This window comes from Choloepus didactylus, chromosome 16 (genome assembly GCF_015220235.1).
Source record: "Choloepus didactylus isolate mChoDid1 chromosome 16, mChoDid1.pri, whole genome shotgun sequence".
Lineage (NCBI taxonomy): Eukaryota > Metazoa > Chordata > Mammalia > Pilosa > Megalonychidae > Choloepus > Choloepus didactylus.
The window spans coordinates 1,024,705-1,048,207 of record NC_051322.1 but is presented as its reverse complement, the minus strand read 5'-3'; the positions used below and the strand labels follow the sequence as shown (position 1 = coordinate 1,048,207).

The window sequence follows — 23,503 nt, the reverse complement described above, 5'->3', positions numbered from 1 at the left end:
GCCTCGTTTCATAAACGACTGCACCAAAGCGGCCCAGGAAGAGCTGGCAGCGTGCCCCGGGGACTTCGCCTCATGTCCTTCCTGAAGTGGGCACAGCCGGTCGTCCGGACGGTGGGGAGGGGCCCACATCGCCTTTAATACAGCACATGGGAGCAAAGGGGATGCCTGGCGGAGGGTCAGGGACTGTCAGAGCTTTTATTGCTGGTGGTTTAAAAGTTCTTATTTATATTTACTATCAAACTGTAATATGTTGTTCCACGGTTTTGCACTTTGTTAAAGTATTAAATGAAGATGAAAACAACATGAAACCACTTTTTGGTGCAGAATAGTGGCAAAGATGGAAAACTATCAGGACTCCTTGGCTGGTGAGGCTGCTGTGGAGCCAGCAGTCACGTCTGTTGGTAGAAGTGGATGTGGTGTGCTCCTCTGGAAGCAGGCTGGGGACACACATCAGGAACTTAAAATGTTCATGAGCTTTGACGTAGCCTGTGGCTGTTTGCTAAGGAAATGATCAGAGGTACAGTCTGAAATTTAATGACAAACGTCCACTTCACTGGTGCTTTTAACGGCAAGTCCAGTAGTAGAGTGGCAGCTAACGGTTTATGATGAATTGTGTTGTGATTAAACCATTGTGGAAAATGCGCTAAAATGCTCAAAATACAATCTTTGAGTTAAAAAGCTGGGTACCACATGATGTATTTTGTTTTTTTAAGATACGTCATTTTTTATATAAAAATACTCTCCTGTAGTCCTCCAGTTTTTGAGGCAATTTCTCCATAAGGGTATATTATGGGTGGTTTTAACTTTCTATGTGTGCATGTAGATGAGAGCACTGCAGATAGCTTCTGGTTTGTACAAGTTAAGTGGATCTCAGCTACAGATTTGACCACCCAGCTTTTTGGTTGCATTGAGCGTGGCCTTTTGAAAAATCAAATTAAGCTAAAGGCGAGTTTGGACGGCTCACTTGTTCTTAATCCCAAGCTCAGTGCCGGGCAGGCTGATTGCAGCTGCTGGGGAAGAGCTGGCCCCAGGCTTGTGCCCATGAGGAGCTCCTTCTGGCCTCCGCTCTGGCCGTTTCTGGTGCCCGCAGAGGCCGGGCACGTGGTGAGGCTGGGGAGAGGCCGGGGTGAGGCCGCTGTGCTTTGCACAGCGTCAGGGGCCTTGTTGGGGAGAGAAGCAGCAGCCCCCCCCCCCGGGTGTCCCCACAGCCGCTCTCCCCCTGTGTGTGTCCCCACAGCCGCTCTTCCCCCCTGGGTGTCCCCACAGCCGCTCTCCCCCTGTGTGTGTCCCCACAGCCGCTCTCCCCCCCTGGGTGTCCCCACAGCCACTCTCCCCCCCGTGTGTCCCCACAGCCGCTCTCCCTCCCTGGGTGTCCCCACAGCCGCCCCCCCCCGGGTGTCCCCACAGCCGCTCTCCCCCCCCTGGATGTCCCCACAGCCGCTCTCCCACTCTGTGTGTCCCCACAGCCGCTCTCCCCCCCTGGGTGTACACACAGCCGCCCCCCCCGGGTGTCCCCACAGCCGCTCTTCCCCCCTGGATGTCCCCACAGCCGCTCTCCCACTCTGTGTGTCCCCACAGCCGCCTCCCCCCAGGCACCGGCTGTTTTTCTGCGGAGTTGTCATCATGCTGACGATGTCTAACCCGGAGCACCCATTTTAATTGTCTTGTTTTACATATTTATTTTGTTGGCCAGTCTTACTTTAAACTGTGTACACACTCTGTTGATAAATCTGTAAATGATTTGAGAACAAATTATTTAGACAAATTTATTTTTGCAAAAGTGCAAAGTGGTTTAAAGCCACTTTCCTTTAGGGAAATACAGTTGCCTTTAACCGAACTGTGAGGAATTGAAACTTCTTTGTGCTTTGCCCCCCGCCTCCCCTCTTGCCCTTTCTCCCTCTCCTTTGTATGTCTGTCTTTGGTCTTGCTTTTTTCTTGCCTAGGAATCAGGTGAGGCCAGTTCTGTTTATATAAATTTTGTGGTTTTGTTTGTTTCTTTTTCATTTTTATAGAAAAAGATTTTTTAAATTATATCAACAGCATATATATGTTAACACAAAATAAAAATAGAAAGTTGGCTCTTCACAGCCGTGTTTAACCCGCTGGGCGGTGGGTGCGTTCACGGAGCGGTGGTCCGGCAGTGCCGTGGCCGCTCCTCGCGGTGCTGGGCGAGTGGGGGCCGCACCGGGGAGGACCCTGAGCCCCCCGTGGGACGCGCTCCCCGGCCCCGCCTGGCTGTGCCAGGGGTGCCTGATGCCCACGGCCCCTACAGGGTGGCTCTGCTGCCCGCGCCCCGCGGTGCCTCCTGTCTCGGGAGAGGCGCGTGCTGGTCGGGGTGCTGCAGCGGCCGAGGGGGGTGCGCTCCGTGCACACCCCGGCCCCCTGGCGCCCAGTGGCTGCCTCGCGCTCGGCTCGGGCTTCCAGCTCTTACCCAGGCATCTTGTTGAAATTGAGTCAAAATGTAAAAATCACACGTGAGCAGGAAGGTGCGCTGTTAATCCTTTTCCTTTGCCTCGTGTTCTTGTGTCTACCGAAAGAAATCTGTCTTTTCACGTGGGGGGTTGAGAGGACTTCTCCGTGGACACGAACCCCCGGAGTCGTGAGGCAGCCGTGGAGCGGAAGGGCCTCCCGGGCCAGGGCTCCGTGTCGAGGGGCCCGGACGGGAAGCCCCGCTGGGACCGTGTTTCTGCCCCGTGCGGTGACGTGCTCCCGCTGGGGGCCTGCCCTGCCCTGCCCGCCCCGGTTCCCCCGGTGACGCCTTCCCGGGCGGGCTCAGGTGAGGAGTCGAGCCTCCGCTGTCCACGGCTCCCGAGGCGCAGCGCTTCGTGCCTGGATTTGCCGGGCGCCGGGGAAGACCTGGTGTGCGCTTTGCCTCGTCCCGAAGCCAGGACTCTGCAGGATGAGACTCGCCTCTCCTCGCTCACTTTGGAGTTAGGAGCGTTTGCCTGGGGCAGGGTGACGGCGACGGGTCGGCTCGGTGCCGGCTGGGGCTGGTGCTCCGTGGCCGTCGGCCTGCGCCTACCCTCGGATCTGCCGTCTTTCGGGGGCACGGTCCCCGGTTCTGTGGCGGTGACCCCTCTGAAGGCTCCTCCCCGCCCTTTACAGCAAGCGCTGCTCTCTCCGGGCCGCGCCCTCTCGGCGGAAGCTCAGACGGTGGATTCACAGAGCTCGGCGTGAAGCTGAATTGAGCACAGTTTATTTAAATAGTAAATGCACCTGGTACATTTAAATTACTTCCGTTCCTAGAAGTTCATGTTACTATAGTGCTAGGAATGTAATGAAACAGTCATTTCAAGTAATATTTTAGGCATTTTGTATTTTTAGGAATTAGGTGTTTGATTCCGATTCAAGCTGATTCCTGGGCATTATTCTAAAAACTCAGCCTGTGTTCTCTCCGCGGCTTTGTTTTCTGCCCCTCCCTGCGGTCTGTGGTCTGTCCTGCGTGCGCCAGCCCAGGTTGGAGAGAAGGTGGGACGAGTCCTGTAAGCACCACCCACCCTGCCGGCCCCTGCTGCTGGGTGTCTAAGCGTCTACTTTGCAAGCACACCTTTCATGAAGCCCACCCTTAGGAGGCACCCACACGGAGGAGAGAGCCCCCGGCCCCTGGGCGGCCGCTGTGGGCCCGGCAGGAGGCTGCCCCTGGGGACAGGGCCCGTCTTCCGCTCAGGCATTTTTGTGCCAGCAGTGCCTTCCCTCGGACCAGGCCTGCTTGGGCTCCGCAGCCGAGGGGCTGTGGAAGGGGTCAGAGGTGGTTCCGAGGAGGCCATGGGTGGGGTCACCACCGAGGCTCTGTGCCCGGGAGCACGGGGTCACAGGGTGCCCGGCCAGCTCTGACAGCACCAGGCAGGCCTGTGGCCCTCTGCAGCCAAGGGTGCTGCTCCCGGCCCACCTGCATGAGGGGTTCCCGGCCCGCCTGCATGAGGTGGTCCTGGCCCACCTGCATGAGGTTCTCCTGGCCCACCTGTGTGAGGTTCTCCTGGCTCACCTGTCTGAGGGTGTTTCTGGCCCACCTGCGTGAGGTGCTCCTGGCTCACCTGTGTGTGGGATGAGCCATTGCAGCCCTTGGCAGAGCACAGCTCTCAGCCTCTCCCTGACGATGAGCCCTTGCACCCAAAAACATATGTGGGTTTCTGTTCTAACTTACTCTGTTTGAAGGGTGAGACCCCATGAGGCGGTGGCGGAAGGAGTGGAGCCTTTGGAGTCGATGCGGCTCCTCCGGCCATGCGTTGTCCTTCCTCGGGGGGCAGCTGGGCCAGCCTGCCCGTGTGGAGCCCCTGTCCTGTGCCCCAAGTCAGGGCTCCTGCCGCCCCTTCCTGTGCAGAAGCAGCAGGTGCGAAACGCTCTCTGCTCCTCCGACCGCTCCTCGGCTGCAGCCTCTTCCTTCTCCTTGCTGGGGCTCGGTTCTGTCATCACTTCCTGTGAATCCCGGCCTCTGCGTCAGGGAGCCCCGAAAGCCTTGTCCTCCCCCACCAATTTGCAGAGCGGCTGTCCGGGTCCACACAGCCAAGTGGCGAGATGGACATCAGGGTCTCCCGGTCGTGGAGCCGGCACCCACACCGCTTTGATTTTAGAGCTCTCCAGTGAGTTCTGGACTCTGTCTCATTAGGGAGATTAAATAATTTATCATTCATTTTCTAAAGGAAGAAAGGAAAATATTTTCAGATCATGCTTGGGGAATGTTTCCATTTTATTTGGGGCATTATCTGGAGGCACTGACAGGGCTTTGGCCGTTTGTCGCAATAAAATGACCACAGGCTTTTACACAGACTCTGAAACTCTTCATGTCAGGACATTGTCCTCATTGATGGAGCCTTCAGACGTAAGAAAAAGGATGAACTGCTAACTGTAGTCCTAAAGTAAGAGTCTGGGCCTGGGGTGACGAGGCCGTGCTATCTCGTGTCTGGGGCCCTGAGGTGACGAGGCCGTGCTGGACATCTCGTTGTCCCAGGGTGATGAGGCCGTGCTGACCATCTTGTGTGCTGGAGGGAAGAGACTGTGCTGACCATCTTGTGTGCCTGGGGGGGGTGACGAGGCCGTGCTGACCATCTTGTGTGCCTGGGGGTGAAGAGACTGTGCTGACCATCTCGGGTCCCAGGGGTGATGAGGCCGTTGCTGACCATCTCGTGTCCCAGGGGTGACGAGGCCGTGCTGACCATCTTGTGTGCCTGGGGGTGACGAGGCCGTGCTGACCATCTTGTGTGCCTGGGGGTGACGAGGCCGTGCTGACCGTCTTGTGTGCTCTCTGCTCCATTCCAGCCCGACTCTGCCCGCCCTCGACTGGCAGCTGCCATCGCTCTCGGGACCTTACGAACTGAGGATCGAAGTGCAGCCGAAGTCCCATCACCGAGCTCATTACGAGACGGAGGGGAGCCGGGGGGCCGTGAAGGCATCTGCCGGAGGACATCCCGTTGTGCAGGTATCTGTAGTTCCAGAGTGACGCTGGGGGCCCCAGGCTGAGGGGCGCGGGGAGGGGGGGCTTCCTCATGCACAGGGCAGCTTTGGAGCGACAGCTCCCAGGGGCTTTGGTTTTTAAAATAACCTCCCAACATGCTTGGTGAAACACTGTGCATTCATGTTTTTATGCCCCAGCTTTCTCCTTGGTGCCTGCAGTGGCTGGAATGAGAACACTGTCCGGTTTAACTGCTGCATCTTAGAGGTCATCTGTAGTGGTCGAACCTGAGACTAGGTGTGAATACAGACCTCTTCTCAGGGAGACTCTGCTTCAGAAGAGCAGGGAGTTCAGGGCCTCGTGGGGGTGACGGGTGGGCCTGGGTTTGGCTGGGGCACAAGCCTCGGAAATGTCAATAGCGCGCCTTCATCCTGCACGTGCACATCTTCTCCGGCACCTGCTGTGTTTTGAGCCACTTGCCCCCCACCCTGGGCAGGAGAGCAGAGAGTAGAGCCAGAGAGCAGCTGCCCGGCCCGGTGGGCCTTCCCTGCAGGAGGCGGCCGTGGGGGCGGGTGGGGCTCGCTGTCGGGGAGCGGCTGCCTGGTGCCCGGTGCCCTCTGCACCTCACTCGCACTGGGCAGGAGCAGGCTTGCTTCGTGGTCGAGGTGGAATGTCCCTGCACCAGGTGGTTGCCCAGGAGGAGGCTCGGTGGCCTTGGAGGGACGGATGGTGGCCCCAGGCCTGACCGGTGGGTCTCCTGCTCCCGGACATGAACGTTGGAGCGAACCCCGCTCCTGTCGTGCGTTTTCCTAAGAGGCCCCGCCCCGCCCCCAGTAACGCCGCCTCTGACGTCCACACCGGGGACGAGGTTGACGTTCGCTCCAGAACCCGGGCCACACGGTGCTAGCAGATGTTTTCAGCCTGGCTTTTGCTAAGCCAGCGCCCTGACCCTGTCATTTGGGAAAATGACGCAAGCTGGAAGGGGTTCTCAGCAGGGCCCACCATGTTTTCGTTTGATTCTGTTTAGGTAAATAAAAGGCCAGGAGAGAAGGAGGCTGAAGACAGGCGGCCATTGCCGGATGCGGGCAGGTGGGATCGGCAGGGATGGGCGCTGGAAGCAGAGCATTCAGGCAGCACTCGCGGGTGCTACCAGGTGGCCTTTGTGCCAGTTAACGCCCACTCGGAGCGGGGAAGGGGCAGGGAAAGCCGCCTCACCCTGCGGGGTGCAGCCACTGCCCCTCCCGCCCGCCCTCGCTGTCCTGGAAAGGGAGGGTTGAGGCTGGTGAAGGAGGAGAGAGGAAAACAGAACAGAGAAAGCGCAGCGGGATCCCAGCGTCTGCCCTGGGTTCTGTCCTGAGGGCTGGGGTCGGGCAGTGCGTGAGCCGCGATCCCAATGGTGGACCAGGCCCTAGGAGGGCGGCCAAGGGCTCAGGAACCTTCCAGTGTGTTCCCTCCACCAGCGAGGGCTCGGGGACCCCCGGGTGCGTTCCCTCCACCGGCTGAGGTCTCGGGGACCCCCGGGTGCGCTCCCTCCACCGGCTGAGGGCTCGGGGACCCCCGGGTGCGCTCCCTCCACCACGCTCTTCCAGACAACGATATAGGTCCTCCTGGGGCAGCCCATGAGCGCGAGGCCCCGGACACAGCGTCCCCGTCCCCTTCCTGAAGGGCCTTAGGGTAGCTGCGTCTTCCATTTCTGGGAGCTGAGACTGGCATGGGGTTTAGCGTATTCAGTCACTCAATAGAACCATGATCGGAATGCTTTGGAGGAATTGTGAAATTGGAAACAGCCATTCAAAATCTAAACAATGTATCCTCAAAAATTATTTCAAATTAAGCTGTGTTGGTGGAACGCGCCTAGGCAGGATGAGGGCAGCGGGACAGTTAAATGGAAGGTGAAAACCATCTCTTGCAGGGAAGATGTCGAGACGCCTCAGCTTCCCCCGTTTGTGCAGTCAGCGATTGGTGGCGTTGTCTGGTTTGTCTGTGGCACGCACGGTGTGTAAGGGCAGGTGTGAGGCGAGCACCTGAAGTGAGGGTTTTGGGATTGGTGTCTTCTTTCATTGGAAGACCATGGAGTGGATAAAAATAGAACTTGCACCTAATTATAAAACAAACGAAAATAGAAAAGCGGCTCGGATGCCGCCAGAGCTCCACAACCACAAAGCTTTGGTGTTCTGCGGCCACAGCCCCGTCCCCCTCTTCAGAAGCGCGTGCCGGGCCGGTGGCCCGAGGCAGGCGGGCAGCGTCAGCTGGGGTCCCCAGGGGCTGCGCTTCGCCGCTCCGTGTGGCCTTTTCACATCGCAGCGTTGGAAAGACGCTGTCCCTCGTACGCGGTGGAGCTCTGGGTTTTCCAGTTTTAAAACGCCTGCTGTTCTCTCGCTGCGCCCAGCGAATCCAGTGTTTCCCACTGCAGTCAGAAGTTTGTCCATGAAATCAGGAGCCACCAGTTTTCATAGAAGTGAGGCGCCCGATGAGAGGGCGAAGAGCATGGTAGGAGCTGCTCCGTGAGCTGAGCCCCCCTTTTGCTCGGCAGCTGGGAGCCAAGGCCGTGAACGGTTTGCCTGTCTCCTGGACGGGACCGTGGAGGCTTGCCACCGGGTTTGGACGGGGGCGCGCACGTAGCACCCTTCCTGCCGCGCAGTGTCCTCTCACGTGACCGTTCCAGCTCCATGACACCTCCCACCCACGCACCCGGTGACCGGCCCCGGGATGGATGGTCGTTTCTTCCCTTTCCCTCGTGGAAACGGTGTCTCTTTCTTATGCTGGGGAATAAACATCCAGAGGCACCGACAAGCCCCCACTGGCACAGCCTGCCTCCGCTCTCAAAGCCACCAAATCGGAAGGTGAGCAAAACCCCCCGGGGGGTCCGTGAGCGAGCATTCGGGCTCCCTGGCTCCTGGTCCAGGAGGGAGGGCCCGCGGGGCCCGCGTCTCAGGGCGGCCCGGCCCGTCCACGCCTCGCGCGGGTCCTCCGTCCCACCCGGGCTCGTGGCGGCCGCCACCGCCTGCAGGCCCAACGGCCTCCACCCCTTGGAGGTGTCCTCGTCTGTGCCGACGAGACCCATCGACAGGACGCAGGATCCCAGGGCTGGGCGGCCTCTTCCAGAGAGTTCCGCTGGCCTCTGGCTTTTGTTATGTTAAACCAATAGTAAGAGAAGGTGCATTTGCTCTGAATTTAAAAGCACAACCCTTTCTCTGTAGTGCAAATGTGGGAGTGCTTTATGCATCACAGCGTTCGGAGCTCAGTGGGGCCAGTGACCAGAGGCTCCCAACTCAGGCCTCTGCTTGATGGCCCCAGGTCCCCTCCTTTCTGCACACTCTGGAGGCTGTCCTGTTCTGTCTGCCTGTGTCTGCGGGGCCGGCTCTTTTCTCCTTGGGTGCTGGGTGATGGCCAAGAGAGAGGGCCCCAGGAGACGCTGCCACTGCAGCTCACGGGAGCCCCCAGCAAGGCCGCTGCCAGTACCGAGGACCCTTCCCCAGAAGCCCACACCGCTTGCCTTTCCAGGAGGGTCCCTGTGTGCCATGGGGCACTCTTGTCCCCGTGCGGGTCAGAACCAGGCCTTCAAGGGGTCCTGGCAGAGCCACGGGCTTCTCTGACTGCTGGGCTGCCTCCGGGGCCCCGGACGGCCAGCAGCTGCCCCTGCACCTGCGGAAGCAGACCTCCCCGCGTTCCCGAGGTTTCCGTCAGTCTGTCCTTCCCTGTCCTCTCTGCAGGTGGGGTGTGTCCTTATCCAGCACGCTTAGTCATAAACCGTGAGGCTCTAGCACCCCACTCTCCAGCTCTGGGAGGCCCCACTGCTCTCCACTGGCCATTCCTTTTTATTTCCAGATGCTTCCTTTTCTCCCCTGCTCTGCACGCAGGTTCCTTCTCACCCCCCTGCTCTCACCCTCCTTCTGCCTTCTTGGCTTCTTGAACTCTTGCCCTCGGACACTGTCCTTGGACATTCCGGCCGGGAACTCTTGCAGAGGCGCAGTCTGGGGGTAGGGGGTCATTGCGGGGCCCGGCCTCGGAGCTGTGCCTCTGGTCCCCAGCCTGCCTGCCCCCGGATCAGAGAGTCGGGCTCCATTTACAGGTTACCAAATAGCGTGGAGATAGCATCTAGCCATCCCAGGCGGGCGCCATGAATAATTGATAGGGGCCGAAACAGGCGCACGGCCCGGCCCTGGTGTTTACTAGCAGGTTCCCGAGCAGCGGTTTACGCTGCCCTGTGTTTGCTCACAGTGAAGCCAGGAGCTCGACAAGCACGGCCCCTCTCTCTCCGCTGGGTCAGCAAGGAGCCGAGTGGGCTCAGCCGGGGCCAGGGCGGTGCTAGAAGTGCGCTCAGCCCCTGCTCCGAGCTTCTGTGCTCAGGGATGACCCCGGAGGCCCCGGGCAGGGAGGGAGCAGGGCTGGGGGCTCAGGCCCTTGTAAGTGCCGGAAATCTCCTGAGGCCACTCGGCTTTGCGGCCTCACCTGCCCCCTTAGGCCCAGAGCAAGTAGTTTGTCCTAGGAGACATTTGACAGCTGAACGCCACGGAGCTGAAGGCACCTGAAATGCTTGTTTCTTCAGATTGTAGGAGTCAGCCTTTAAAACAGCGCTGTCCTTACAAGGGTTTTTTATTTTATGTTCTGCCTTTTCTCTACAAATGAATGAGTATTTCTCATGTAATAAATTAATCTGTAATTAATTGCACATTGATACTTAGTGACCTGGGCCATTCCCGTGCAGATGCAGACACCAAGCGACTCGGCTCGTGTATGACCTGGGCACGGTTTACATTTTCTTTTTTGTTTTTCTTTGTCCCACTTTGCTTTATGGTTTGTCATAAATACGGACATCTCTCTGCTCTGGAGTGCTCTCTCAGACAGAATTGCCAGGCTGGGAAGCCGGGGTTCTCACCAAAGCCAGGGAAGTCGTCAGGACCACAGTGAATTATCCGTCGACAAACCCGCTCAGCCCCCACCCCGGACGCCGTGTGGCCGCAGAGCCGGGCGGTGGGTGCCCAGGGCCACTGGGCGCGGAAGCCGAGCTGCCCACGGTGCCACCTGCCCGCCCCACGCTCACGGCCCACACACGGCTGCAGTTAAGCTTTTATACGTCTGCCTCGGTAACTAGACAGCTGCCCTCTACCCTCGCAGCCATATTTCAAGGCAAATGATTGTTTCCTGCCCCGGCTGCCAATTACATACAACCTAAAGAATTTTCATAATCTTATACATGCCGTCCGCCCCCCACCTCCCCACACGCCCCAGACAGAGCGTGTATTGTCCCTGCTGAGGCGAACCGAGGTTTCTCGTTGTTCCCACTTACACAAATAGAGTTGCTGAAAGCAAGCACTGAACACTCAGCTGCACCCTGTGAAGACATTGTCAGCTTTTACGAGCAGAAGGATTTGTCACTTACGTTCCTCCCCAAAGCGAAGCTGAGGTCTCCCTGGAATGGTGGAGAGAGAAGTCCGGATGGCAGCAGGCGAAGTCAGACGCACCCCTTGGTGGGGTTGAAAATTATTCCAACAGGAATATCTTTTGAAGAGGGTTGGGATGCTGCTGGACCCACTGCCGCGGGATGAGCCGCGGGCCTCAGGCGGGCACACCGCGCAGTCCCTACGCACTTGCTGCTGCACCGTCTGGCAGAACGGACGGCAGCACAGGGGGAGCTTTCTGTGCAGCCAGTGTGCTTGTGAGCAAGTCAGAAACGGAGCCCACCCGGAGCCGCCGACGGCTGTCAGGGCCCAGCGTTCGCAGCCCGCAAACCCATATGAGCCAAACCTTTGGCTTCTGGGTCCCGGGCCGGGGAGGTTTAGAGATGATAAGCTTACTCGGGAGCAGGGCCCGAGACGATCGTCCTCAGTCTCACCCACGTCCTTGTAGTTTCTTGTGGTTTGGTGTGATGTTCTCTGGGGCCGTCTCCCCCTCTGGGGAGCCAGGTGTCCAGGGGCACCCCACACGTGCCCTCCGGACCTGGAACCTCACGCGGGGTGCCATGGGGCAGGACGCAGCAAAGCTGCCAACGGTAGAACTGGAGGCTGAGGGGAGAGGCGCCAGGTGGGGAGGAAAAATGGCTACACGGGGGGGAAGCCGGGCTGGACGGTGCTTGGAGCTCCCCTGGGCCCGTCTGGGACTGTGGCCAGAGCACGTGGAGGCAGGGCCCGGGGTGGGCCCTCGGAGCGTCCTGGGGCCCCGGCTCGGAGGTCGCCTGTGACCTGCTGTGCCGGCGCCAGCCCCCAGCCATCACGTCCTCCTCTGCTGGCTGGAGGGGACTCACCGCCAAGCGTCCCCCTTGAGAACGTTATCTAGGAAGGGCTCCACAGCCCACCCGCCCCCACAGCACAGGGCCAGGAGAGGAGGAAGGGGGAGAAGGAGAGGAGGGCCGGCAGGGCCTTGTTCTCAAGCAGATGTGGAAACCCAGAAAGGTGGGGTCCAGGTGCCCGGGCTCGGGGGACGGGGCGGGGTGTGACCTGGCGACCAGGTGCGGGCCACCCAGGGGCTCATGTGAGCCAGAGGGGCACCCGGCCTGGCAGGGACCCCAGTCTGGGAGTGACGTTTGCTCTAACCCCCCGTTTTGCCCCTGCTGGGCTGGTGCGGACTGTGTGGTGCAGGTGCCCGTGGGGGCTGTCCCCGGCCCCTTGTGCGAGCGGGCATGTCCCAGTCGGCTCGGGCAGGTGTGGCCGCCCGTTGTCCCGGATGCTGTGCCCTTCTCTCCGGGTTGGGGAGGTGCCATGGGGGCAGCTGGGGCCCAGCCTCTCCCCTGCGGGACCCCTGCCACCGAGCCGGGGTGCGTGGGAACAGTGCCGACCCCGGGTCCCCAAAGGGCCTGCTGCTCTGCCTCGGCGTCCGGGGTCCCTCGCCCGCGGGTTGGGGTGTCGTCCTGCAGCCCGAGGGCTGGCCCGTGAGGACAGAGAGCAGTAGGGAGTGTCCTCCGACATATGTCCCGGGATTGGCCTGCGCGTTCAGCTGTGGGAACGCAGGTGGGGGAGCCCCGGCAGGGGCTGCTCTAAGCATCAGCTCTTGGGCCATAGTGGGTTGGGGGGGCGCGTCCCTGGAGTCTTCCGTCTTCCATGCAGCTCGGAAATCGTTATTCTCCTTTCTGGAACCATCCGAGGCGTTGACTGCGACTGCTCTGTCTGACGTCGCCCAGTGCTTTATGAGACTTGCTCCTCCGTTCCCACTTCCTGTCTTTCCTCGTGGCTTCTCAGCGTGTCTTTAGAAATGCTCGTTAGTGTTTCCACGCAAACCGTTCTTCAATCAGAAGACAGCGCAGCCCCCTCGGGACGCACCAGCATCGTCCGCGTGAACGTCCTTACTCGGGCGGCTCCTGCTGCCCCTCCCTGATGCCGCGGGTCCCCCGTGGGCTCTTAGGGGATTCTTTGGGGGTGCGGGGGCCTTGCCCCTGTCCTAGCACAGCCACCGCAAGGCCCAGGTGCCCCTGGCCAGGCCGAGGGCACTGGCACCGTGTGGTGCTCTGGGGGGGCCCTGCTCCCCGCACAACCCCCTGGGGCTGGCGTGTCCCCCAGGGGCTGCGGGCTCTGGTCGCACCTGAGTCCGGGGGGGGGGGCCGTTCACAGATGTGACTCGCCCGCGAGGGCTGCCTGGCTGCGCTCTGCCAGTGCAAGCCTGTGTCTTTCCTTCTTGTGACCCTCGTTTTTATAACGATCCCGTCCCGCCCCTCTGGCTCTCGGAGGGGCTTTCAGAGCAGTCCCTGCCGCTCACATGTGCCTCGGCCCTGGCAGGGCTGGCAGCCCCTTCTCTCTGCTCCCTTGGCTTTAAATGGTCTTCTCCTCCCTCATGGGGAACGGCCTGGAAACACGACCCCGAGGAAGACAGGCTCTTCCGCTCTGGAATCGGGACGTGATGCTAAACTCGCTGACATGTGGCGATGTGGGGTTTGCTGTGCTGGTAGACGCGGGGTGACTGCAAGTAAAGGGCGAGTGGGATCATGCCCAGCACACACTCCTGTGCCTTTATCTGATTTTTCTTTTTGCTGGTTCTGTGTTTGCGTCTGGGGGACAGCGCCAGGGGTCCCAGCCCAGGCCCCTGGGGGCGAGAGTGGCTGGGAGGGCGGCTGTCCCTGGACCCGAGGGGAACGTGCCTGTGTGCCCCTGTGGCTGCGGTCTGTGTGCGCGATGCCCAAGGAGGGGGCCCCTGGCCCGGCCCCCCCGAAACCCACGTGACCCCGCGTGTTAGAGACCGCGCCCGGATGCTGGGACGCTCGGGACTCCCTGGAGACGCCGGCAGCTTCGACCACACTGCGCCGTCCCAGGAACGCGTTTCACAGGGTGAGGGGGCCTGGCCACACCCCGACCCCCAGCCCCAGCGAAGACGGGGAGAAAAGCAGGACAGCAGCCGTGTGCCTGGGTCACATCCACCGAGGATGCTTTTCTGTCCATGTTTCACCCGCATTTTGAGATTGTACCCACTGGGGACTTGAACCCGAGCCGCATAATATGAAATCAAATACAGAGAGTTTTTGAGTAAGTTAAGTCATTGATTATTAAAGGCTTTGGAAAGTTTCAAATCTTTTGTAAAATATAACTATTGTATTAATGGGACTAAATCTGAGCAACCAACAGTAATAAAGAAATTTTAAAAATTCGAGGTAGTTATTGATAGGTTCCTGAAAAATGATGCTTGTTTCTAACTTGCTACAGTAGCTGGTATTTATACTTTGAAAGTATTTACGTAGATAAACTCATTAAACATGGTCCCCATTTTTTGTTTTCTGTGGAGAGAAAGGTAGAATAGTTTAATACCTAAAAAAACCCCAGAAAACGCTAGAAATATGAACTCTTTATCCCAAAGGAACACGCCAGCACCCTAGAGCCCGCACGGGGGTTAGAACTGGGGCTGAGACCCAGACCGTGAAACCACCGTCAGGCCACGTGTGATGGCTTGGCCTTCCCAGTTCCCTGCAGCCGTAAGCCCGGCTTCACCCACGGCACAGACGGGTCAAATGATGCTACTCACAGGAAGAGTCCTCAGAATGGAAGTGCTGGTGTGTGTGTCAGCTCAGCGTTGGTATTGACGGAGCATGCACTCAGGTGTGCAAACACGGGCACACACATGTGCACATACAGATGTACGCACATGCGCACATGCACAAGACGTGCACACTCACAGGAGTGTACACACATGCACATTTGGGTGTGCACACGGGCAGATGCACACACGGGTACACCCGCGGACATGCACACACACACAGGCACACACACGTGTACATACGGGTGTACGCACATGCACACAGGCAAATGCCCAAGATGTGCACACACTCAGGTGTGTACACACATGCACATTCGGGTGTGCACACATGCAGGCAGATGCACACACAGGTATACCCACAGGCATGTAAACACATGAACACGTGCAGGCAGGTGCTCATACAGGCACGTATGCACAGATGTGCACACACTCGTGTGTACATACATACACATGCAGGCGTGCACACACAGGCTTGCACTCACACACATGCGCGCAGGTGGAACACAAGCTGTGGAAGACTGCAGAGAGCAGCCCGTCACTAGGGGGGATTCTGCAGGTCCCTGTCTCCTGCGAGAAGTGACAGCCCTCATGTAGTAACTGCTGTGTGTTGCGCCTCCCGGGCACTGGGCTTATGGTTCTCGCTCCCTGCAGAGTCCCTGGTGCCTGAGCCACGTGGCTCCTGATGGAGGCGCAGACGAGATCCGGCTGCTGAGCCCGGGCCAGGCCCCTGTTAGCGCCACGGGCTGGGCTGCACGCCAGGGCTCAGTGGGAACTTCCCTGCCTGGGTCCACTCGCGAAGGGACGTTCCTCCTCCAGCCTCCTGCCGGCCGCAGGCCTGGGGGACGTGGCAACACGCCGGCCCCCGCGCAGCCCACCTGCCTGTCATGGCGGCCGAGGCGGGCAATGCCAAGACGCACAGGCCGAGGCGCAGCAGGCCACCTGCTGCTCGTGAAACCAGCCCTGTGTCTTGGTCTGTTTGCCGTGCCATCAAAGGGCACGGTGTGTTACGGCTGCCTCTTAGGAAGAGTCACCGCGTGCCGGACGGACAGAGAAGGCCAGTGCTGTCTCCTCAGCCGTGTGACGTGCCCGTTCTGGCCTCCCGCAGCTCAGGATCTGGTCCGGGCGGGTCTTGAGAAGAGACTGACCAGTGGACTCCTGATTCCTCTTGGGCCAGTGCACGGTGCTCCTCGTGATAAGAAGGCAAAACATCAATTCAAGACGTTCTCCCCCAGAATTCCTCAGAGCTCAGGAGCTGGAGGGAGTGAGCCAGCGCCTTCTCCCACTGCTGTGTTCGTAGCGTGTGTGATCATGTGTGTAAGCGAGTGTTGTGTGAGCACACGAGCGAGCCTGTGCACCTGAGCAAGTGCGTGGGCATGTGTGCTGCGTGAGCCTGTGTGGTGTGTGAGCGAATGTGCGCGTGTGTGCATGTCAAAGGTGTGTGAGCCTGCTGTGCGCTGCAAGTGTGTATATGTACATGTGAGCACGCTAGCATAGGGCCCCGCCCCGCAGTTCCCAGGGGTACCCCAGCTCGCTGTCCCCTCGTTTCCTCTGCCCTGGGCACAGCAGCATGGGGGTGCCACGGGAGGAAGCATCAGGGCCCAGGGTGGCTCTGAGTCCTGCAGCCGGGCGGTTCTGGCGGCAGTGGGAGGAGGTGGTGAAGTGTGGTGTGTACAAGGAGGGGCTGCGAGGGACGCCCAGAGACCAGTGCGTCGCAGAGCCGGGACCCGAGGCCTCGGCCTGTGCGGCCCCCAGGTGCTTCTGTCTGGCGTTGGGCCCTGCGGGCCTCGCCCATGCCCCAGGTGCTGGCTCCTTAGGGACCGTCAATAGTGTGACCCCACCTGCCCCCGCCACACCCTTGCGTCCGGCCACTGACCCCCTCTCCAGTGCAGATCCCGGCCTGGTCCCTCTCCATGCACCCTGGGACCCCCCGGAACGCCGGGCGGGAGCACAGACAGAGCTGCTGGGGCGCCCTGCCTCCTCGTCCACCCAGTGGGGAGACCCTCGGGGCCCAGGGGTTAAAGCACCAACGCCTGAGATCTGCAGAGTGTGGGTGCCGGGGCTGCGGTCGCCGTGGACGGTGCAGTGCCGCGTGTCCCACGCATGCCCGTGGCTCCTGTGGCGGCCCCTCTCGCGGGCAGACGGTGGCTGGAGCGGATCTGGGGATCAGCCTTGAGCCATTTCCATCTTTCTTCATTTTCGGTTTTCGGTTACAACTGCTCTGCTGCCAGCGAAGAATCTTTTTTTTTTCTCCTCCCCAAAACGTAGCTTCCTCTCTGAGGAAAGTCAGCTCGCCACGTTTCGGCTCATCTTCTGCTGAGGGTCCCGCACCGGCCAGGGCTTCGCTCTCTCAGGATCGCCTGGTGCCGCCCGTTGCAGGTTTCCAGGGCTGTTGATCCTCCAGGGCCCCGTCCCGCCCGGCCCTCGGGTGGTGGCAGCTGTTGAAATCGTTTTGCCCAAACCCAGGGAAAGTTGTAAACCTGTTTCCTTCTTGTGATCTCAGTAGAGATGGCTGTGAGGCTTGCTTGGCATGTGGCTGGAGTGCCCTTCGGGCCTGGGGGGCTCCTCTGAGAGTTAGGGAACCCCTTCGGGCCTGGGGGGCTCCTTCAGAACTTGGGGGGCCCCTGCAGTACCTCAGCTCCCCCCGAGAAACGCGCGTGAGGGAGCTAGATGGCAGGCGGCTCGTCGGGCTGCGCTCCCAGGCCTGGGCTCTGCCTGCACAGACCGGTCTCCTTCCGTTGCCGTGGCTTGTGGTGATGATTTGGGAACATTAAATATAACTTTAGACAACATTAATACAGCATTGGAACAGCCTGTTAAGTTAATCTAGCAGGGGGAAAATTGGCTTAAAAAATAGTGGCACCAGTTTAGGAACTGGATTTTTTTCCTCCTTACATGATCCCTTTGGGTTTTGTGTCAAATGCCAGTATAACTTCTGAGTCTTCTTTGCACAGTTTCCCTTTAAATTGATTATTAAAACTATAGAGTGTGTTTCAGAAGAAGATTCTTGCGCAAAGATTTCTTTGCTTAGTTTGTGTATTTACAAACTCAAAACTGAGCTGGATAGTCTAAGATTTCCATCAATTACCTGGTTCTTTGCTTGTAGAGACTTTCTTTTTAAATGTATATATATATGTATATGTATATAGGTTGAATTTTAGGACTGCATAAATTTGGCCTCAGTCCTTCCACACATCTGTTATCTTGGCGCCCAAATGCTGAGGTAAGCACAGGAGCTAAAAACAAACATAAGCATAGAAAAGTCAGTGTCTTTACATCTTGAAAACAGAATAATATATTTCGTTTAGTTTGGGTTGAAGCAGAGAGAGGTCATTGTTGTGACAGGTAATTTTATAAATATCAGTTAGACAGGTACTATGGCATGCCAGAGGCAGAGAAGCCATGCAGGGGAACGTGGAAGTATTTTAAATTATTCTCCTTAAAATGAGCTTCATGTTTTAAATAATAGATGCTTTCCTCCCAGGTTAAACCTGAAGCATCTCCGTGTCCGTGATGTGGCGTGTTTTAGCCAGGTGCAGTCATGCCCGCAGTTCCCTGCTCCTGCCCTACACAGGCGCCGGCCCGGGGGCTCGGGGGCTCCGAGTGGCCGCCGTGGTCCCCGCAGCAAGAGGCGCTTCCTCGGGGGCCCCGGCCACTGACTCTCGCTTTCAGTCCCACACACGGAAGGCCAGGTTGCAATGGTAGCTTTTCATCAATCCTGCTTTTCTTTTTACACTTCCCAAGATAAAAACACTGATTCGAGGCCCCCATGGAGTAAAGCTTCTGTGGGGGTTCCCTCTGGCTGCAGGCTGGATGCGTGGGGGGCTGGGGGAGTGGGGGGTTCCCATCTTGGCGTGGTACCGTCCGGGGGGCACGCAGGCCCTCACCAAGGGAAAGCTCCGTCGTTTACGAAGGGAAGACGGGAGTCCCCGCAGAATCAGACAGCGTTGCGGATGGCCGGGTCCCCTCTTTGGGTGTGATGGGGGGCCGTGGAGAGCATGGCCGGGCACTGCCATCCCCCCCCAGGCCGCCTGCCCAGGGCCCCTCGCCGTGCGGGCAGCAGGCAGAGACTGGCCTCTGGAGCACCCACGGCCCCTCGGTGGTGCATCTCCAGGACAGCTCAGCCTTGTTCCCGGGGTGCTCAGGCCCTCGGAGAAGCCACAGCTGTGGGGCCGCACCCCCCTGGGGAGGGAGGCCCGGGGACTGAGCGTGGCTCGCACTGCACACCAAGCCATGAAGCTCCGGGCAGCGCTTCCAGACACCTGGGGGATCACTGGGTGTCCGTGTGGGTGCTGGCGGGGGCTCCTGTCCACCCTGGACCCCAACAGACACTCCCCAGAGATGCGGGCAGAGAGCGGTGCCAGCCAGCCAGGGGCCTCCAGAGCTGGGCACTTGTCCACGCCCAGGCCTGCCAAGGGACGGCGGTCAGGGCCTCGTGTCAGGCACATGCGTTGTGTCCACAGCCGTGACGCCTGTGGACACATGTCACTGAGGGGACGGGTGCACGGCAGGGAGCGCAGTTGAAGTTCTGAGGGCTCGCTGGGCCGGTGCCTCCGGCTGCCCTGACATCGGCCACAGCTGGTTCCGGATTCGGAGAGGGCGGCGGATGGGCCCCGGCACACAGCAAACTGACCCTGCGCAGCCACGAGCTCTGGTTTTCAGGGGACTCCTTTTCTGAGGACTTAAAATTTGTAAGTGTCTCTATCTCTTAACTAAAGAATTCAAAACAGCGACCGAGCCGCCTCTTGGTGCAGCTGTAGTTCACGTTTCGCTGCCAATTGGAGCTGTGTCTGGAACAGCCAGCGTGTGGTTCTCAGCGACTGTTCGCTCAGTTTTTAATCTTAAATACAACAAATCCCAAACGTTCATGTTGCAGCACCAGCGATGGCTGCTGGGCCATTTGGGGTAGAGATGTTAGTGCACCTAGAAAAGCCTCCAGCCTGGCAAAGCTGGTCAGGGGGAGACGCAGCAGCTTTTGGTGCAGACAGGCCTCAGACCAGCCGTCCAGCACAGGGCCGACCTCGGGCTGGCAAAGCCCGGCCGCTTCGTGCCCCCACCCTGACTTTGCCAGGTCCCCACCAGCCTCCGACACTGGCCTGCCAGGGAAGCTCCCCCATTTAACACCCATGTAGTGTGCTTCCGGATTGTACCTTCATCTCAGCCAGCCACCCGGAGGCTCGGGAGCAGGGCTGGCCACCCAGGACGCACCTTTGTCCTGCTGCCATGGCTGCCGGGGCCGGTGGGTGAGCAAGGGCCCCGTGCGACATGGGCACCGACCCGGGCGCTTTCCGTCCACCTGTGAGGCAGTGCTGGCCGGGAGCCCCGAGGGTGCACTCAGTGTCCCCTCCACGCGGATCCCTCCGCCGCTGGCTGCAGACGCTGACTTCCAGTCGCCCGTTTCTAAAATGTTTTCTGTGTCATGTTTACGTAACGAAGGGCAGGTTAGAAACCTCTGCGAACCTCTGATGCAGGACTCACCATTGGAGTCCGATACTGGGCAGCAGCTGCCGAAACCCAGGGGTCCTTTCTGAGTCTTTTCCTCCACTCTGTTTTATTTTGTTTTTCTTTTAGAGGAGTCCGTGCGTGTGCGTTCATGTCTCTGCAGGACTCCTGCTTCCGTGAGCCCCTCATCCCTGCTGCGTTTCCGAAGGTTGATTCCGGCTCTCGGCTGTTGTCTTTGTCTTCGGGGTGTCTGTCTGTCTGCAGCCCCCAGCGTCCTCGGCTCTGCCCGCGCCCCGTGACCCGCCCTCTGCCCGCTGCGGGCCGTGCCGGCCTTGGCGACCCCCCGGCTGAGCCTCCACCGGGCTGCCCTGGGGTGATCCTCCATGGAGGCCTGGGGCGGGCGCTGGCCCCCGAGGGGCTTTGTCCCTCGCCGCGTAGCTCTGCCCACGGGACGCTTCCTGGGGAGTGGCGGAGCCGGCTGCGCCTGGTGCTCGGGGGCCCGTTGCGCCAGCGGCCGCGCCTTCTCGGCGTTGAGTTGCCTCCATCACGGGTGTTATCTGTGCTCAGGGGGTTCACGTTAGACCAGTGGACACGCGGGAGGGAAACGCAGACGTGCGAAGGCTGGTACTGACCGCGCGCGTTCCACACACCGTCGTCGCTGCCTCCACGTGGGTTTATGGAATCCGCACCTGGCTCTGGGGGCCCCTTCCTGTCTGCACGCTGCCGGTGGGGAAGCACGGGTTTTCAGAAGGGCCCCCCGAGAGCTCCAGCAGCTGGCCAGTGGGCTTGAGCCTGGGCGCCCCGCTCTGGCCTTGTGCACCTGCTTGTGGGAATTTTATGTGCCTGTTCTGATAGAATCTGCCTCTTGGAGACGGAATTATCTTGCAGGAATTGTAAAGGGCAGTAGTAAAGACAAAACAAATCAGTTTTAAAATGACCCAAGTGGTTACTCAGGGAGGACCCGCATGCCACATGGAGAGCCTGCCGGGCCAGTGTGGGGTCCATGGATGGACCCAATCGGGCACCGGCGGGAGCTGCTCTCCGGGCCCTGCCGAGAGGCTGCAGTGGAGCTTGGCCACCGGTGTCCTCACAGAAGCACCCGCGATACCTGGGAGGAAACGGGCTCACTGCCTCCTCGAGGGGTGAGGATGGTTGCCAGCCCACGTGTCTCCCCGTCAGGGATCAGCGTGCCAGCTGAGGGAGGACACAGATTTCTGGTGACCAGACCCTGGCAGACCCCCCGACGAGGGCCCCCTGTGCCAGCCCTGGGTGATGCCCAGGCATGATGCGGTCCCCAGAGCCGTGCTTAAAGGGGAGAGCCACCTGCCAGGTCTGGGGCCTGAGCCTTGAACTCTGTCCAGTTTTGTCTGATTAATATTGGATTTTGTACTGCATTCCATTTCAGCTTAATTGAATACAAGAAAACGGAACATTTCATATTGGGTGCAGGGTCTGGATTTATTAGGGGAGGTGGTTTCCTGCAAATGGCCTGGCGCTGCCTTACCTTTCTGGCCGTGCCGAGGCCGAGCTGCTGTTCGGCTGTGTAGCCCCACACGGCCCTCGCCCATCACAAACACTCCAGGATTTTTCTTCATCAGAAGCCTCCTTATGGGCACGTGATGGCTGTGTGCATGTGTGTGCACATATGCGAATGAGTGTGTGCATGTAGGCATGTGTGCTTATGTATGTGCATGTCTGCGTGAGTGCAAATGTGTGCATGCTATGTGTGTGACTGAGCATGTGTGTGCATGCAGGTATGAGTACAGTGTGTGAGTACGCACATGCACTTATGTGTGCATGTTTGTGAGCCTGTGTGTGCAAGTGTATGAGTGCAGTGTGAGTACGCACATGCACAAATGTATGTGTCCATGTGTTTGTGAATGTGTGTGTGCAAGTGTGTGTGTGCGTGTATGAGTGCAGTGTTTTTGTGCCTGCTTGCATGTAGACGGCAGGACCGCTTGAGCCTAACCTAACCAACTGCCCCAAGTATTTTACAGTAATGAGACATTTTTTAAGCACACTTTTTTTTATTGTACCAATTTTACATTACAGAGAAATAAAAAGGGGGCAGGGAGTGGGAGGGGACTTAACACTTAGCACCTGTCACAGCTTTTCTTTTTGAATTAACGTCTGCTTATAAAAGTTGAATGGATTCCTCGTGGTTTGGGTGCATGGTCCTGAGTGGAGTTTTCTGTTCTCCTGCCAGCTACATGGTTACTTGGAAAACGAGCCACTGACGCTGCAGCTGTTCATCGGGACGGCCGATGACCGCCTGCTGCGGCCGCATGCCTTCTACCAGGTCCACCGCATCACGGGGAAGACTGTCTCCACCACCAGCCACGAAGCCATCCTCTCCAACACCAAGGTCCTGGAGATCCCACTGCTGCCTGAGAACAACATGCGTGCGATGTGAGTCCCACCCCGCAGGGCTCCGCGCTTGGGGGCTCCACTCTCGTTCTCTGGCCGACCCTCCACCAAGTCTCCACAACTCCAGGGGCCCTGGGTGCCCTTGGTCAACACCTCGAAAGCCTTATAAATGGTAGGACAGCAGAGCTGCCTCTTCCTAGGGCCTCAGCTGCTGCGTACCTCGCCTCGTAAAGTGAGTGTCTCAGTCACACGGCCACAAGGAGCGCTCCCTGTGCCTGCAGCTGCAGCTAACCGCGAAGCCGCTGTGTTCCTGAATGCAGCAGTGCCGCGGAGAGCAGTGGCTAAATGCAGACGTAGGAAGTTGAGGGAGCAGTATGCCTGGGTGGCGTTTTCACTGCAAGAATTGCTAAGGCTGCCGACGGGCCCAGCTCTGCCCTGCAGAGTTGAGTCTGGCCCTGCTTGGTTTCAAAGCGAAGGGCCTGACGCGTCCAGGCAGGGCCCTTCTCCGCTGGGTCCGTGCGTCCTGCCGACTGAGTGACTGCTGGGGCCTTGCACGTGCACGGCAGCTCTCACGGGACACACGTGCTGTTGGGGGCCGGCGGGGAGGGGGGCGGAGGGTGCCCCTAGACATGGAGCAGCGGAGAGGGTGGGACAGCAATGGTGGAAACGCGCAGGTGACTGAACAGGCCCACGTGAGGGAGGGTCAGACAGCTGCCTGGCTGGGGGCTGTGGGGACATTCGGGCCGCGTGGAGCGAGGTCCTGGGGCAGGGATGGGTCTGGGGTGTTCACGGAGTTGCGAGGAGGCCGGGGCGGGAGCCGGCGGCGAGAGGGAGCTGTGGGGGACGGCGTGGGCAGGCTCAGACGCAAAGGGCCCTGACAGTATTTTCATAAGTTATTCCTAACTGTTAAGCCTCCTAAGTTGGAAACAAAGGAGACGCTTTTTCTCCGCTTGGGTTTTCTTGAGAATTGAGTGCATCCCTGTATTCATTCTGAAGCCGTGGGTTTGTTTCCAGAGCTGTCACCAAAGCCTCCCACGGGCTGGTGGAGGCTGGATGGGCCGAGCCGTGCACACGGTCCCTCCCAAAGCAGGAGAGCTGTGGGCCCAGCACGCGGCTGCCCCTGCCTGTAACTACGTAGACACCAGGACAACCACAGGAAGCAATGCCCAGCGCAACGCCCTCAGAATCCACTCTCAGTGTCAGTTTAATTTGTACTTAAATTCGGTTCTCCATCTTGCACATTAGAAGGTTTATTCTTCATCCTCTTACTTTAGACAAAGGAACTGTTAGTTTCTTAGGCTTCTCAAAGCAAAACATTGTGAACTGTTTCAGCTTAAATGGTGGGAATTTATT

At 59.1% G+C, this 23,503-nt stretch overlaps 1 protein-coding gene across 6 annotated transcripts in view; it reads left to right on the top strand.

Moving 5' to 3' along the window:
* The window catches only part of NFATC1 (nuclear factor of activated T cells 1), a 112,437-nt gene that overhangs the window by 23,981 nt on the left and 64,953 nt on the right, over nt 1-23,503 (top strand). For all 6 annotated transcript variants that reach the window (XM_037805676.1, XM_037805675.1, XM_037805673.1 and 3 more), the window contains exons 3-4: nt 5,257-5,416; nt 21,990-22,192. In XM_037805676.1, coding sequence (XP_037661604.1) covers nt 5,257-5,416; nt 21,990-22,192 — 363 coding nt within the window. The remainder of the gene's footprint in view (nt 1-5,256; nt 5,417-21,989; nt 22,193-23,503) is intronic.